This window comes from Cephus cinctus, unplaced genomic scaffold (genome assembly GCF_000341935.2).
Source record: "Cephus cinctus unplaced genomic scaffold, Ccin1 Ccin1_scaffold1796, whole genome shotgun sequence".
In the NCBI taxonomy this organism is placed as follows: Eukaryota; Metazoa; Arthropoda; class Insecta; order Hymenoptera; family Cephidae; genus Cephus; species Cephus cinctus.
In genome coordinates this window covers 97,000-115,133 of record NW_014334004.1, presented here as the reverse complement: position 1 = coordinate 115,133, position 18,134 = coordinate 97,000, and the positions used below count along the sequence as shown (strand labels likewise).

At 42.7% G+C, this 18,134-nt stretch overlaps 1 protein-coding gene across 5 annotated transcripts in view; it reads right to left on the bottom strand.

The window, feature by feature from the left end:
• The window catches only part of LOC107273700 (zwei Ig domain protein zig-8), a 148,379-nt gene that overhangs the window by 33,484 nt on the left and 96,761 nt on the right, over nucleotides 1-18,134 (bottom strand). For 4 of the 5 annotated variants that reach the window (XM_015752156.2, XM_025091056.1, XM_025091057.1 and 1 more), the window contains 2 exons: nucleotides 15,316-15,497; nucleotides 409-631 (listed from right to left, as the gene is read on the bottom strand). In XM_015752156.2, the coding sequence (XP_015607642.1) occupies nucleotides 409-631; nucleotides 15,316-15,497 (405 nt within the window). The remainder of the gene's footprint in view (nucleotides 1-408; nucleotides 632-15,315; nucleotides 15,498-18,134) is intronic. The other variant, XM_025091058.1, reaches the window with a different exon arrangement.

The following is an 18,134-nucleotide window of genomic DNA, read 5'->3' as shown; positions in this document are numbered from 1 at the left end:
ACCAGTAATTGTATGTGGCATGTGCATTTGAGAGGTGTACTTTAGCTTCAAGTTGACTGTTGCACGTCCTAGAACCTGACGAACGTACTTTTTCGATTAAGTTATAGGCCGGTTTGCCCGACTTCGGATCACCGGGTTATCAGTTAGGGTTGCCTATCTATAAGAGCACCCGGTTATTCAGGTCTAGCCGCTATCCGGGAACAGGGAACGCCTGGATCAATTCATACGGAGGTTTGAAAATCGATATAGGAAATAACTTGTTGTCAATGAGCGTTTCGCATTAACGTCAGACATCGTCTTCGAGACGGTGCTACGTCGTGCGGCGTCTTCCGTCTAGGTCGACCCGGAGAGTTTTCCATACTTATCGACTAATAGATACGTCGTGTAAAGACCAAAAGAGAAACTCACCGACGACGTTAAGATGTACAAAATGGCTCATGTGAGGAGTCGTGGAGACCTGACACTCGTATATCCCACTGTCCCGATGCTGTGGATACTTTATTTGCAGTAACCAATCGTCCGAATGAACCTGATGAATGGCCCGAAACCGTTGATCGCTGGTGTAGGTGTAACGGCCGATAGTCAGCAGGTGAACGTCTCTGTGCCTAACCCAGGACACTTGCAAGGTCATCTGGGAAAAAAGAAATAGAACAAGAGAAAAAGTAAAATTAATCGAACAAGACAGGGGGAGTATGTGTTCTCCGGAGATAATTGAAAAATATACATATAACTCCAAGAGAAATCGAAAGACGGCCATCCTTGCCACCAGATTCATAGAGGGATAAAGGGTTGCGTCCCGTGTAAAGTATAATCCAGCGTGCGCCTCTCGGCGTCCCTTGCCGAGGAATTAATAGGGTTGCTTTGCATATTATCCAAAAGTTAGTGTGCTAGGAACTACGTAGAAACGAAACCGAGCCTCCAGCGTGATAATTATAACGGGTGGGTTAGCAGCGTGTAAACATTCGTCCACTTTATAAACCTTCCCCGCGTTATATTAAAACCCATAGACTCTCTGTACCGTTATCTGGAATAGTTTACTGCGAATGTAATATGTCAGTAAAATATTCCAGGAGATCTCTCTCTCTCTCTCTCGAGAGAGAGAGAGAGACGCAGCATCCGATTTGATCTCGCGAGAGAGCCGAAGTATATGAGGCAGGATCAAAAGGACAGAGAAAAAGAGTAGGCAGATGACCTACACGAAATCGGTGAACGATAAAGTTTACGATAAGATTTTACGAGCGTCGAGTAATTCGCTAGAGCAGAGACAATCGACGCTCGGGAAAATAAACTACCTAGGTGCATATATGTATACGTACGCCCGTCACTTGTCTCCATAAAATTGTCCTTTCTGTTTTATTGGTTCGATTCAGTGACGTCGTCACGAGTAGCATCTGATCTGGGGATTGCTTGGGGATTCGTCATTCCACTAACTAATAGTGGTCGGAATTTAAGTGGCCACAAACGTCATCTGGCGCGCGAGGGCTGCGTCAAGAAGAGGACAAGCTGTCGAGTTGGCCAATCGAGGAAATGGGGGGAATTCATGGGATTACGAATTCATGACTCTTGGGTACACCGGGTCGAAGATTTTGGGATTCTTGACGGAAGTAAATGGCAGGTCGTACATCAGCACACTCCCGTTCGGATTCGTCTCTTCGCTTTGCTCTCTTTCTCTCTTTAGCTTCGTCTCTCTTCGAAGGACACTCCGAGTTGGATAAGGATGCACCTTGTCATTGCGAGCACCGACTATCTCCGACCGCTGTGTATCCTGTTAGAGTATCGTTAACGGAGTCGAACAACTGATACTGCTATCGGCTACAGTAGTGGAGGTGGTGGTGCTGCAAGTACGAAAGCTCTTCCGCTGTAGGAGCAGTCGGGGATAGATTCCGTTGGTTGTGCCAGGTTGTAGCAGATTCCGTACACAGCATATTATATCTCTGGCCGGTTATGTTTCCATAATTTATGATATGCACGCTATGTAAACTGCCATAGTTGCTGGGCGAAGGTTTCCACCCTGGTGTCTCGCTTCCTCGCCTCACTATGGCTTCTCTACCCCGTATACTCTTTGCATGGCAATATGTTGTCCTATGCAAATGATTTATGAGAATCCTGTCACGTTCTAGGTGCATGCGGGATCCTTGTCAATGCTTTACGCACACATCTTGTCCTGCTTGAAAATCGTTTCTTTCGTGATCTGTAACTTCCGACTCGGTTCGATTGATTTAGAAGCAGGATTTCTATTGTCAATAACTCAACAACCTGAGCAGCCCGATTCTCGCTATAAGCGAGAGGGCCTTCGATAATGCAAAAATAGTGTTCATCGAAGGAAATATATGAAAGTTCGATCAATCCTAATTAGGTACCCAGCATCCGAATCTAATTCGCGAGTTACTCTCCGCTACTTTCGTGAGAGGACTGTCCATCTTGTAACGTCAGGGTAACCCACGGGGTCAGTGAGAGAGTATTTTTCTTCCCTTGGGATCTCGCCCAATCTCATCCCCAATGAAACTCCCTTCCGCTATTCTGCCCTTCTTGGTCCATGCGCCATTCCTTGGTAGCTACAGTCACTCACCTATATTCACCAATTTGTTTTAAATCCCTTCATGTTTTTCTTTTACAGGGAGCTTCACTCGATCGACATGTATAGCTACTATACCCCCCTTGGTGTTTGAACCATTAGGGTATTGTTGATCCTCTCATGGTTCCCTCGTTCCCCGATAATTACAGCTGTACTCCAGAAGAGATTTCATGCTTGAATAATCGAAGCCTAACGCGAGCTTGCGGTACCTACCACCAGGGGCAAACCCCTATCGTATTAAGCGCATCTACGTAGCTTTGTGCCCTGAGCAACCGTGATGTTCGATGCACGTGAAACGTTTAAGGTGGCCAAACCAGAACTGAGATTTCACTATCAGTCCTAATGTATGGAATATTAGTGGAACTTAATTTAAGAAAAAGCGAATCTAAAAAGCAACCTGTTGCTTATTAATTGCTTGGTTTGATGGTATTTTCAAAATTATTTTCTTGTTCAGCTTTACGTCTATGACCGTTTGACAAAATAGGTGGGATAGAATTTTCGAGACGAAGCTTGGCCGACGTATCATACTCCAGGGTTATCAAGTCTCTCTGGTGAGTAATGCTTTTTTTTTAATATGTAGGCTTTTATCTATAGGACAGTCCCTCGAGCTGTCCTCTCGTCAAATTCAGCGGATGTTTTGTAATTTCTCGAGTGAGAAATCGATGTTCCGATAATCAGATAAAGCTTCGTACCTATAGTGCGAGAGTCCTCCGGGTGAATAACGGAAAAGTAGAAGGGACAGAATATAGGTTTACGATTTGTACGTATACAGGTATACTCAGTCTCAATGATTGCAACTACGTCTGTCTGGAACTATTGCAATAGTTCTTCTCCTGGTAAATTTGTCTCTCCGATTCTTCATGGTTCGCCCGACAATCTGCTTTAGACGTTGCAATGCCTTTTCCTGCTCGATACGTTCGAAGCTTCAGGTTTCAACTTTTTCCACGTACCAGCTTGTTACACCATTGAATGGAACAGTCTCTACCGATCAAAGTCTGTAGGGCCGTAAATGGGTTGTTAATATCCCGAAGAGTTTACTGATTTCTTGATTTTTAGTGTTCTCAACGAAATGTCAAAATTCCGTCAGCGTCAAGTATGAATAAACTTTAAGGCAGCTGTGAAAAAGCAAGCTATTCAATGTTCAGGATTTTAGCTTGACCAGTGAGACTAGAAGGTTCACACGGCCTATTACGACAGAAAGCACATTTTTGAAGACAAATTCGTAAAAAAATATGTTTGGCTCTAATAGAATGACGCAGTGTCGAAAAAACTCCCGCCGACTGCCACAGAATAACTTGGAGCATGGAATTATTAAGGTAATATTTGAGAGACCTTTGAGAGACGTTTCATTGACCCCCGCAGCAATTAACAAACTGATGGGTGAGCGAGGATTGAATCCAGATTAATTAGAAACGTCCTAAAAATTTGCGCTAGCAGTTTTTTTTTACAACAATTTTTAACGAACAATAATTAACGAATGGTCGCCGAGTTACGTGAGAAGCGTTACAGGCAGTTCAGTATTTTCGAACTGAAAGTTGAATAACGTTCAAACCGGTCTAGGCGTGCCCTGGCAAAATATGAAAAGTGAAAAAAAAAACCAAATTGAAGAAAACCCCAAAGCCTGCGATGAAAAACACACGTTCCTTCGAAAATAACCGTCCAGTCACTAGGAGACAGAAACTGCAAGGAAATTGTAAAAGAGAGCCTGCGATGTTAATACGGTAAGAAAGGTGTGAAGCAGTAAAAGCTCATAAAATAACTGGAAAAATAAATATCAAAATTGAAATTCAGCTCATCGTCACGAATGATTGCGTCCGTGCATACGCAATGAGGAATCGCGGAGCCGTAAACGCTATGCAATAGATTGAATGAGTCTCTAATGAAGCTTAGCTGTTTATACACGTAATTTATGAATTTTAATTATGTGGTTAATGCCCATCAGGTGAGAAACCGCCTGGCATTGCATTCATTATTATTGACTGGCAATGTAATTCCTGTAGCATGAAAATACATTCGATCGGGTACTCGAGCAGCCTCATGCATTTAATACTGTCGCTAATGACTGCTGTTTAATTAAAGATCACTACTTAAGCAGCATTGCGTGTAGCACCGGACTCGGTAATCTTTTCGATGAGTTCAGATGTCCCAGGTGGATGTTAAAAATTTCTTTCTTCGTTATGCACAGATGAAGAATCTTGGATAATTTATCTTTGTAAAAATGTGCCATAGAATTCTGACTCGACAATACGCAAAGCGTCGAGCGGCATAAGGACGTAAAAATGTGTCGATTATTTGAGGTCCATATAAAATAGCAAACTGTAGAGTGCACTGTTAACAGAGTGCTTGCATGTCACGGTCTAGTTTGTCTAGCCGAGGCTATCGGTTAACCATTCGTCTTCATGCTGCACTTTGCTGCAGTCTTTTATAGCCCGTTCTATACTTCTACGGCGAGACTTTTCCTGTTTATTCCACGAGAGAAACTCAGCGCGTCTTGTACGTTCTGTTTTACTTTATTTTATTTTATTTTTTTTTTGAACAATTTTGAGAACGCGAAACACCCAGGGAATCTCTAGGAATCTATGGAACAAGCTATTCCGAGAGTGAAACTTCGTGGTGGCTCTTGTGGTGGCTTGGCGAACCCCGAAATTTCCATGAAGTGTCGAAAGAGTAGCGAACGTTATAGGCGTGGGGTGCGTGAGAATGAACGATGAAAAAAAGTAGTGGAATGGTCAGGAGAACTGTGGAACGAGAGGAGCGTGACTAGGCTTGATGAAAAATTACTGAGCCGTAATTACTGGTCAGAAGTCGCGAAGGGTTTCCCAGGGCTTGAGCGATATCGTCTATCTGGAATGAAACGTGTCCAATAGGAAGAAGGAGACTGCAGCTCGACATTTTGCCCTGCTTCGGTCGTTCTTGATGTTTAATGAATTTTTTCCGGGTAACGGGCACGGAATTGACAAATTACCGAGGCAGAGTAAATAGGGAAACGCCAAGAGTAAAAAAAAAAGGAAATATGGCAAAGATGAGGATGAGAGGGACGAGGGGTATGAAAAGAGGCGAGGAAATGTCAGGAAAGAAAGAAGAAAAATAAATAGGATGAAAATCTATTGAGAAGCATTCGACCGCGCCCATTCAGTGACACAATTTGCGTTTACGTTGATTCAATGAAACTGTCTCTGTCGTAGTTAATTATAATTTCAAGAAATAAGCAATTGGATCTTCAATCCTGATTAAAAAGTCTGACTTTCGTCCCTCGCGAAAGTCTCTGTAAATATAAGGGGGGATTGGGATTGGTTCCCACGGTTCATTTTCTTATTTCCTCTTTCCTTAAATACAAAAGCATCGTTTTGTCTCACCATGTGCATCAGCTTTAAAGGGTCAGCGTAGTACTGTATAAAACGATATTCCAATAGCCGTTTGGTATTCAGTACTACTTTCCTTTGCGCTCGTTTCGAAGATTTTCAGGTTGCACTGGAATAGAGTAAGCTGCTAGATATAGGTTAGGCAGGTATGCGATAAAGTAGCCGCGCGTAGGAGGTATAAATTAAATCGATGAGAGATTTTTTGCAGTTCGATTTTTTTTTTTTGACTGGCAGTGAATTAGTCAGTTCTTTGTATGTGGGAAACCATGCAAAAGAACCATCGAGACCTGCAGTAATTAATCGATTCAAGTTAATTCAGCTGTCCGTAACAGGGTGCAGCGTGCGCTTTCAAGATATTCTAATGATATTATAATGGTGCGAGGTTAAAAGGAATATTATCCCCATTATCGTTATCAAATTTTCAATGTAATTACGTCGGAAACGGCGTGGCGACATTATTGTCTCCCTAAAGTATGTACAAGAGACTTGACGATAATTTCAGATTAATTTGAAAGACTGAAGCAAGTAGTGGTGACGAAGCGAAATTCAAAATCCCATGTCGGCAAAGCATCTCGAGGCGTCACCTCAGGAAGGCTTTGGCAATATGCTTTGGAGAATACAAAATAGTACACTAAAGTTTAGACGTGAATTTCTTAAAGTACCTGTACCCGGGAGTCGCGGGACTCTAAGGGCACTAGGCTTAATGTGGCATTTGAACCGAGACTCGAAGGCCGCAAGTTGAAGGCTGTTCCTGAAAATGTCTTAAACTTTTTTCCTTACAAGATTCAACTGTAATCAATATTGCTTTGCCTAAAATCAAAGATATTTGAGATATTAAGAATCGCCGAATTATGCAAGGCTACGCGAAGGTATAAAATCTTTCGTGCTTTAGACCATTTCCGCAGCACTGCGCGTCATAAATACTTGTAACCCTGAACTTGAAATTGGAAGTTCCCGTGAATATTTGATCGATACAAAATTGTGTCTGCGTTGTTATTATTTGCTGGAATAACAGCAAATACAAGCAAGTATTAACAGTATTATGATTATTCCATGAATATTAGATTTTCATTCACCTACACAAAGGAGCGATCTCACTCAAAGTAATGAAGTTCCATATGACCATCATTTTTGGGAACCAAATTACATAATTCGTAAGGTTTTTCTTCCCCAAATTACTTGGCACGTTTACCGCATGATCGATGATTCCATTTGCCATGTGGAAAGTGGGCCGCATCCGGAAAGTCATGTACTTGGCAGCCTATACTACGCCACTGTTTTCTATCTATTCGTAAGAGAGCGTGCAATATACTTACAAATTTCCAAGAAGTCTCTTGTCTCATCTCCACTCAATTAAATGTATAATCTATACAGAAAGAGACTGTGCGACCCTTAATTTCATCAGATTTTAATTTCGAAGCCCCTTTGAAAAACTTTGCCTCTGGTTCGTATCGTACATCACCTCTTTTCTACATAATTCCTGTAATAATCGAATTCTATTTATACCAATTCCGCGTGTATTTTTAGTAGCCAGAAGCGAAAGCCAATGTGAAGCGACGTGACCTTTGACGTCAGAATGCTATACATACGCTATAATGGCCTACTTTTTTTTTCTACATATAATAAATATGAGTATACATATTTGAAAAGCAACATCCAATTTTACTTAGCAAATACAAAAGAAAAGTATCCAAACATAAAAATAAAAATGACTGTCAGGTCGGGCACGAATGGAACAGCTCTATATTAAATGAAATTGAGAAATGACGAGGTTAGGGCTGATTTTAATTACATAACCATGATTAATATCCTGAAGCGTGCTTACGATAATACCACAATACTTATTCGCGGAGAAGCATCGTTGCATTTGCTAAAGAATTTCGCCTTGAGCATTCTTATACTAAAACTTGAGTATTAAATCCTGCCCACTTGGACCGCGTCTCCCAGAACGATAAAGACGAGCCATTCCTGGCAGTATCCCAGGATGCTGCATCCTAAGTTGTAATAAATTCGTCACCTTCGTCGGATCGCGCGCGTCGCTTCCTGCCACGAGAAATCCCTTTCCTTGTTTTTCCTATTTATAGGTGAAAAGGATGTTTACCTATTCGCGTAAGGAATGAGTCATGAATCTTCGCACGCCTGTGTCATCTGCCTACGAGAGATGTAGGAATGCACAGAAAATGTACAGTCGGTGCACAAAGGATGCATCGATCTCCCAATGGAATGTTATTCAGTAAAAACTGCATGTTTATGGAAACGAATGAAATTGTGTAATACGATCGATCGAGCACGCGTCGCATTATTTAAATACTCGAGTCAAGTACTATTTGGCCCTTTGTGGGGGTAAACACAGATCACAGAAAAATGGAGAGCCAGGCAATTTCGCAAGGGGTTCGCAAGGGGGTGGTGGCTCTTGTGGTGGTTTTTTCCTTTGACCCCCTTTCTTCTCATTCGCCACGAGAATCTAGCGGCCAACGTTACGTGTTCCGTCTCTTTTCTTTACCTTCGTGTCACGATTCTCCAGCGCAACCATTAAGGAGAACATATGGCTACCTCGTGCATCACGTTTCTTTAAGCTCTTTAAGCGGCACCTCCGTGCGTCTGACCTCCGTGGGCTGAAGCTTTAGTACATTTCCTGAGCTTTTAACGAGAACCTCATGAAAGGACGTTGGGTACCGCGAGAGTCGTATTGTTGCCATTTAAATTCCACGTCCATGCTCATTGTCCATGAGTCCGTGCGTGTGCATTAATGTCATAACGACGTTCCACTTAAAGATTTTAACCACCGGTGGCTACTATAATAATTTTCATGTTCCTCTCGTCGTTCCTTCTGCTCTCGCCTACCAATTTTTCTTGCCACGGTTTTCTAACGGAATTTCCTGGCTAAGTGGGTTCAACCGGTGTTCCTTTAAAGGAGGATTCTCTCGGCAAGAAGTCCTTACAGTCTTGTAGCAGCAATTCGGTGGAATCTTGTTCACCCTTTTACTCTTCGTTGAAGACAAAGCTAACGTAGGAGGAAAATGAGAAGATGCCAGGGCAAAAGCTTAGGAGAGAGCAAAGAGGAGGAACCGAAAAGATCAAGGAGTCGGCTAATTGTAACGTAGAAAAGCTTCCCAAAGCCGTATTGGCTCGTTTGAACATAAGCCAATCGTTCGTTCTCGGAATTTCCTTTCTGTCCTTTGTCCCTTTTCTCTTTTCTCTTTTCCATCTCTTGGCTTTCTCGTTAAACACACACACACACACACACATTACTGCGTGTGTGGCAAGACAGCCTAGACGTATAAAATCCAGCGTCGAGAGATTGCAGAATTTGATTTAACACCACGGCCAGAGTAAGAGTGCTGAAATGGCATCAGGATCCAACTACAGATGCGGAAATAGCTCTCTTGTGTGCAATATGACCCAAAGGATTATCCGGAAGTCCCTTTTCGGCGACGGACGTCAAAGTCCATCCTACCTTCGACTGAATGGTGCATCAGGCAGAATGAATGGTCCGGTTTGTCTGTCAAAATATTCTATGCCACCTATAGATGCTTTTTCGACGAGGACCTAGGGAAGACATCCTGTATGGGTATGATCCGGTAATCCGGCTCTTCTCAATGAAAAGGGATCGTTGTAAAGTTGCGTTCTTGCTCTCTCTCTCTCTCTCTCTCTCTCGTTTTTGTTTGAGAAATCGGAGCATTATGGGGTCGTAGCGAGGAATAATAACGAGGCTTTTGCGCTTGAAGGGTCGGACGTCTTCCGTCGATGAAGTTTGTTAGCATCCATGGATTTTGATAGCAACCTGCTTCGGCATCTAACCTACCAATCTACTTTGAGCCTTCATCCGTTTTCTCATCTTATTAAACGCCTGCCTTATCCTCGTGCTATTCCCCTATTCTGCGATATTCCACTATCCCTCTTATATATACTCACCTACACAGATTCAGCTGACTGCGTGGCCCTATAACCTGTCTTTGCAATTTTCACAAAAAATATTCGATGAATTTTCAAACGGCTTTTAACGAGACGATACCCCTGGGCACATCCTCGATATTCCCCTTTGACAGAGATTGCAAGAATTTACCTCTTCCAACCTGATCTTTCACAACCATAGTTTCTTTCCTTCTCATCAAAAAATAACCAAATTCCATTCCAAAGCTTCAGAGTTTCGAGCCTGGTCCACAAAGGGAATTCGACGGACGATTTGGCTTTAGAGGCTACAGGGAGTTTCAATATGCAACAGTCACGTTCGAAATTGAATCAGTTAATCCGGCCGAAGGAAGTTTTCCAATAAAATTCCAAATTATACACAAGGATAATCAACCGATATTTTGAATTTTATTACAGGAGGCGAGAAGTCCTCTGTCCACAGGACCTACAGGATAGGTAAGCTAGATAGCTTAGTGGTCGAAGCATTTTTACAGCAAGCGGAAGACCCAGGTTCGAGTACCAATCCAGTTCACTTATCTTTCCTTGGACCTTACACTATTTCGAAATCCCATTACAGTCTAATACAAGTATCCAATGTAGCTACTGTTGCCAAACTGAAGCGTGCGTTTTCATAGGAACATATGTATATCCAAGTATATACGTAACGTATACAATGGCGAAACGAATGATCCTGTTTCGAGCTCGATACTAGCAACGCTCAATTCTCGGAAAACACCATGTTCCGATTGTCCCATCTACATCGTACGTGGGTTGTGCGTTACTGGAAACCCTTGTATATTTATTCGTGAATATTCCTAGGACACGTGTGCATAAACAAGGTTATCCGATCTACCGTACAGAACGACCTGGGAGCCCACCTATCGAGTGGGGTTTTCTTTTTCCAAATAGTTTATACAACTTTACGGGACATCCTAATACCACCTAAAACAAATTTAAAAGTTTCCAAAATCTTAGGCTGTTGTCAATGTATGCTTCTATGTGCACGGAAACCATAATTGCCTATTCGAGATGATTGACGTTCTATGTTCCTCACAAGAAATGTATAAGCTTACTTGAAGCACTAAAAAAAAACGCTACTACCGAGATCGTTTATTTTCTTATAAAATTTCTCCTGTACACCATGCATGCTGAGCTTCGAGTTTTATGGATCTTACATTCTCCTCTGACTCTACTTGCAGCTGTATGTGCAAGTAGTATGTGTAATGCACATACGAAGTGCATTGTATCTTGCATACGGTAATAATTTAACTTTGACTGCATTCTCATGCTCAGTTGATTTTATCGAAAATTGAATTCAGATGAAATCCTTGGCGATTCCATAAAGAAAAAGTCAGTCGACGCATGGCACAGTCCTTTATGGCACAGCTGTAGGATCCTGCTCTATCAAAGCTAGCAGTCGAATAGGGCTTTCGTGAAAATCGAGAAATCTCCGATTTGCATGTAGTTACCGAAAGTACTGTCAGAGGTGTTGTTTCCGAATAATAAACTATAATTGCGAATGCTGGCTAGCCGGGACTCTTACGATTACACTGACTGTGGATTAACCGTAGTAAAAGCTTATACGGCAGATCCAGTAGCAACGCTGCTAGCAATGGTAGCAATAGTATCAACGGTACCTGTTTACCGTACGCTATCGCTGGAAGTAATTTCAAAGGTAAAACAGAATGGTTAGTCTGCCGTCTCGGGTGCTTGGAAATCTTTCCCGAGTGAATAAACGGGACGATCAAACGTATTTCGAAAGTAGCTGAACAATCACACGATCTAAAGAACAGTCTGCGTGTAGCGTAGGCAACTTTGAAAATTGGTCATGGTATCCGTACTGGCATTAGTATTTCGGTGAATGATCCTCGAAATACATAAAAGTTAGGGATGAGAATAAGGGAGGTTTTTATCCAAAGAGAAGAATAGAGAGAAAAGGGTAGAAAGGACAGAAGAACGTAGAGGCGAAAAGACGATGGTCGGAGGTAGCTGCAGGACTTTTGAAACAATGAGAGCCCTAATCATTCACGATCGTGTAGCATCAGTTAACGGATGAGAAACCTGGGGTGGTTGTTCGTTGAGAGTATCTGCAAGACAGACGTGCGCATTAACGCCTTCAACCCTTAGCAGGGCAGTGACTCTCGTTCGTAGGAGCTCTGACGAGTAAGCTCGGCGCGAAAGCATCGCTGTCTTTTTTAAGAGGATAAGGTCACCTGGGAAATGCGTTCCTGCGAAGATCGTTTGGTAGGGTAAAGCAGCGTTCGACAGACAGGTATCCCACCTAACCGAACTGCTAAACGAGAGATTGGAAACTCGTGTCATCCGTGAAACGGATCGGCGATTTTCTGGTGTGCTCGGCTAGCGTAAACATCCGCGTTTATGAAATAGCAATGAATTATTCATGCAAATTTGTACTGCACGCGGTAATCACCAAGTATAATATCTATTACGTTAATGGGACTCACGATGCGTTGATGGAGACGAGATGAAAGCATCGTTGTAAATATTCATGATGATTAGTACAGTTACGAGATTATCGTATAAAATGTAACTATCCCTTGTCTTTGCGTCTGACTGATCTAAAGAGTTAGTTCCTCGAGCTGTCGACTGGTACAGTGTACTGCGCTGCTTGAACAAACAAAAGTTTGAACACGAAGACAGGAGTTACTGGGATGGTGACTTCGTAACGTACATCGACTATGTCGAATACCCATATTGAGTTTTCTTTTTTTTCTTTCTTTTATTTTCTCATCTATTTTTCTTCGACTTCCTCCCTCTCGACCTAACGTTTTAGAAGCACTTAAATATCTCGAGGTTTTCATAGCCAAGAAGTTCCCTTTCTTGTGCCATCGTAGCCTCTGTACATTTTTGAGACTGGAAATACTCGAGTGTAAAAATATCTAAGGGGACACTCGTGGAAAAATGAAGGAGTAAAATGTGTGAGCAGTGCAGCCCAACTGGGAAAGATAGAGAATAGGAGAAATGGCTCAAAGGTTTAAGGTTGGGGTCCTGTCAGAAGGGGGTTACGTCTGCGTGAATCAGTGAGTGCAATGTTAGGAGTATACCTACCTAACCCTTGTCTATAGTACGCCATCTGACTAGTGCCGGACCTCGTAGCCTACACGTGCTTCCCATAAAGATATTACGTTATATCGCAAGGTGTCCAACCTGACGACATATTGGATCGACGACAATTTTCGTTTATGCAATTCAGCTCTAAAAAAAAGGTTCGAAGCTCGTGGGTTCATCTCGTAAATTGTCCTTTGGAAAGTTTAACTGAAACTTTCCCAGGGGACTGGCTAGCCATTTTGCGCCTCACGGTGCCCATTATGATCGGTCCCTCTGGTCACTTCGATACTCAAAAACGATCCGTGGAAATCCAAAAAGCACTGCCGGTAGCTATCGGCCAGGAGAAATGAAAGAAAAAAACTACATTTCACAAATTTATCATGTCCACGGAAGAAAGTTTTTTGAGCAAGGGGAAAATGCTAGGCAAAAAAAGGTCCAATCTCGTAGACTGACAATACGTATCTACTTGGGAAAATACACTAGCTTAATATCATTAATTCTTCCTGGAATTGGTGTAAGTCTAACGGCGGAATGTGCAAATACGATTTGGAACATCAAATACTTGCTTTCGCGCGGCGCAGGTAACCAGACTACGGGATGGAATTTTATTCCTACCCTTTAGCCACACTTGCGATTCGCTGAAATACGAACGCAGGCAGAAACGTATAACAGACACCACCCAAGCATCTCAGGCAACAACGAACCTACCCCGATTGACTAATATTTAATGATCGAACGGTTTTCTTCTTGCATCCAAGAGAATGCCACTTTATAATGGCTACTGACGTGACATCGTCGTCCTACGTAGACGTAACATCGATTTTAATCAGTAACACGCTGTTGTTCTGGTGCTTCCTACCGACATCAAAGTCTCTTTTTTAAACCCCATTTAAACACAAAGCTCCATGTATATCTATAGAATTTTTATGCACACGTTTGATCTGTTTACATGCACTATATCAATTTTTTTTTTCACAGAATGTTGCGTTATCAGTTTATTGTATATTGAATTTATAAAATTGGTGTCAAGCGGGGAACAGTTTTCATTTTTAATGGGTTTATACATCAAATTGATGGACTTGATACAAAAAAAACAACTGACAATTATAATATGTACATGCTGAATGTATCGGATTTGACCCAAAATTTATCAAAATGAGATGTACGAGATTTAAAAAAATGCATAAGGACGTTAAAAATCTTTTGCCGTTAGATTGAACTACTGATCGTGGAATCGGATATCCCTTGTAGGAAATGTATTTTTGTGCTAGAAATTTGAAAGGAGAGCTAAGTCTTATTTTGACAAGGAAGTTGGGGGGCAATGAACGTCGTAGATACGAAGGTAACAAACACTGAACCTCGCGGAGCGCTGCATTATGGTTTCGATGCCATTGTCGAGAGTTTGTGGCGCCCGAGTGCACTTCCGATGCACCCAGTGCATCTTTCTCGAGACAGGTGGTGCTCTATTGTTCGGGTAAAATATTGAGGTTCGATATTTTTCCTCGGTTGAACGGGAGAAAAGAGTTTAAGCGTTTAAAAAGAAAAAAAAAAGGGGACAATCGTATTTATACGTACGAATATAGAAACGAATGCTGTGCTTTGTAAACTTCATTAGCTAGGCCGCATTATGGACGGGGAGAAGCAAGAAGGAAAAAAAAATGAAACCAATCGTAACCCTAAAAGTTTCAGTGGAATTTCATTGTGCCAAACCTAGAGACCCTTTCACGCAATTTCGATGTACCCAAACGAAAGGCGAAACGCTAGCAATAACATTTATTATATTCGCCACGATCCTCAGTCGGGAGTCTGAATTAAACATGGCGTCAGCTTGCTCCGTTAGAATTTCACCGGTGCCCAACCTAATACGTATTTGCCGAACGAAGAATCGAATTCGCCAGATGCTTCGCCACGATTTATTCATCTCGAAGAAGTTCTCATGTATGTAACTCGTGTTTTTGCGAAACCTTGGAAAACTGTGTAGCTTCGCTCGTTGGATAAAATACATTTTTTCTTTGCAGCAAAGTATAACTTGGTGGGACGGGTACCGCTGATGTAAGACAGAATCATAATCTTTATTTTCTGGAGGAAAAAGTACCGAAACGATTCGTTTCTGGATAATATCTTTTTTTTTCGTATCCTGGTAAATAACAATAAGGGGATACGGCACGGTAAGTGGTCCAATTAATTTATGATTTCGCCTTGGCCCGTGCTTCTCTCGGAATCTGCGCTAATTGTGAGGTAGAAGGTAATACGACACTCTGGCGTCTGCAGTAACATGCCACGACCTAAGGACCACTGGGGACAATGGGGCGACTTCGTACTTTCACCCCCCCTCCCCGCCCGGTTCCACCATCTTTGAAAGGAATAAACGTTTTTAGTCATAGATAAAATACTCACTGTCTTGTTTCCCAAGTTCTTCACGCGACAAGTCAGGTAGGTCGTCTTTCCCAGGAGTGCCGTCACGTTCTTTGAGGCCCACTTGTCGAAATACGGACCTGATCTCGTCGTATCGTCCAGGGCATTTTGAAAGCTGTCCCCGTTCTTTGCGCTGCTTCCGCTGTGTACCAATCCACAGACACCTGGAACAGCAAATAAAAGTTACATTATACCGTTGTGCTTCCACGTGGAGTGACAAAAAGTGCAGCACTACACGGAAAGTGAGAACAATATCGAATCAGTTTTTAATGAACAAGCTACGAGAATTACTGCACCGCATTGCATGTCGGCATATTAATTCTGCCGGTACACCCAATTACATACTGATTGTGAGGCGTTACAGTAAAATTTCAGTAAAATAATTTAATTATCGTATACAGCAATTAGTTGAATATCCTTCCAGAGCCAGCGTTGAAATTCGTTTAAACCGATTATTCTTGCCGTAGAATTCTTTTGGTTATTTAACGCTAGAAATTTGAGCAATTTTCCTCGTCTCGCGAGTTTCTACTTTCAACGCCATCCTCCCACTTTTCCGCTTTCGTTTGGACTTCCGGCGGTTCGAGTTCGCGTTTTCTAATCTCACTACTCCTAGAACGAGCGGCGTCTAACGTGACGTCTAACGTTTCCTCAACGTCTTACGCCATAAGGGGTATCGCAGAAGAGGGTAGTCATCCTATCGATTAGGAGTGTCTTCTCTTAAATCCAAGGGAAGGTAGTAAACGCCTCCACCAGTTCAGCCGTAGCCGCCCTGCTGGAGGGAACCGGTATACATTAAAGAGATAACTCAAGAGAACTTATCGGCAACAGCTAACGATCTGTTAGTGGAGCGTAATTACGTCAAAGTCGGAGACGGTTTGGGAATCTCTGTCTGGTGTTTTGACGATATGACACCCGTGAAATGTACAATAGAATGGCGAGAGAACTTAATCAGAGCACTTGCTCAGCGCTATCTGTTTCGCCGGGCCATTAAGCTCGATTTGGGATAGTATCACGGTATAACGAATGAGCGGTGGATTGCGAGAAGCAGCTATAGATGCTGGAATGCCCATCGAGGGCAGAATAAACCCTGGGACGCCTTCGATTGGTACGAGAGAATTTATCAGATCTGTTTGATTTGACTCGTTAGGAAGCAACGAGATTGATCCGATCGGTTCAACTGAGATTCAAGGTGAGTCTTGACGACACGGAGATCCTCTCTTAAATTTCGCGATTTTACGGCTCGCACGTCGAACCTGCCTCATAAAATATCTACGCGAGAGAGTTATCTTTCAATCTACCCTTGTCTGGTGTCTCGGGGTGAGTTTGGCTGCGGCGCTCGCTACGCAAAACAGCTCCTATTTTAAAATTCAAATTCCCAACTTTTGCTTAAACGTCGTAGAACGGTGAACATCGGAGGAGAATGTTAGGGTAGAAAGAAGATGAGGAGGCGAAGCTGTCGGAAGAACAGGAGCAACAGGAGTAGAAGGACTGAAGATGGAGAAAGGAGAGAGGGAGAGGGGACGATGGCGAAAGAGACAGGAAGATCACGGGTAAATCTTGCAGGACGTATGTAAAAATTTCCAAAGGGATGGAAAGTCGGGTTTCCTCAATCTACGATAAGTAAATTGGACCTCAGTGGTCCGATCTTGCATGGAATTTCGATAGTCGTTCCATGAGGTTGCTTTAGAGCCAAGACAAAGAATGTTGGTCGATTATCGTTAGGCTATATCGACTCCCATTATTTTCAACTAAATTCTGAACATATTGGCTGAGCTTGTCCATCGAGTCCCTAGAAATAGGCTGGTTCGTCCCTTCCCGACGGCACACAGGGTGCATCGAGGAACCGAAGGTCTTTGTGAACGAGCGTCTCCGTAAAGAATCGAGAAACCTGATGAGTGGACCCTGGGTGCCCCAGCGCGAACAGGAAGAATGGGATAAGTCCCTTTGATGGAACCAATGTAAAATGGTCGAGGAGTCCCATTTCCCAGAGGGTCGAGTAGGAATAAAAGTTTTTCGAGCACAGTATGGCGGACAGAGGATCAGAGCACCATTTCATTCAAGGTACCTTACCCAATAAATAAGCCGACCGCAGCATCATATTTCTTCGTCGCGAGAGACTACGGCTAGCCCAGGATCTTACCGATATAACTCATTCTTTGTTGGGATTTATTAGGAAATTGATTTTCCTCCCCAGCAATCGGATTAATTTTCGCTATCTCGCTACAGCTCGTTTTCCTATTTAACAGAATTCCCAAGATTTATCGGCCCACAAATGAAAACAATGAATTTCATGCTACTAGCAAACTGTTGTTCTCGATGTACCTTGTAAATTTAATTGGTTCGATACCGATTGTATAAAATATTCAGAGCAAAACACACAATAATTTTTATCTCGCCCCTATAAGGCTCGCCTTTCAAATAATATCATCCGGTTTTACACGGCCATCGCAGATTGCGCTAGGTCAGAAGCGATACGATGCTCGGAAACCGTAGCTTAGGAAAAGGCATGTACCACGTGGGGCAAAAGTAAGGTTAAGGGACGTAGGTGGATGCGAGTCACGCAGCTGTTGGAGCAATAAGGGGAAAGTAGGCCGAACTGTTTACGGCAAGTACCTATCCGGTGTACAGGTGTGTACGGTACACGTCACGTCGATTGATCATGCGAATTGCTGGGAGATCGATCCCGGCGAGTGTCAGTTTTGTAAACATGCGACATTCAATCTATTTATAGAAGAGGCACGATACAGTGTATTCCTCCCCTCTCTCTCTCTCTCTCTCTCTCTCTCTCTCTCTCTCTCTCT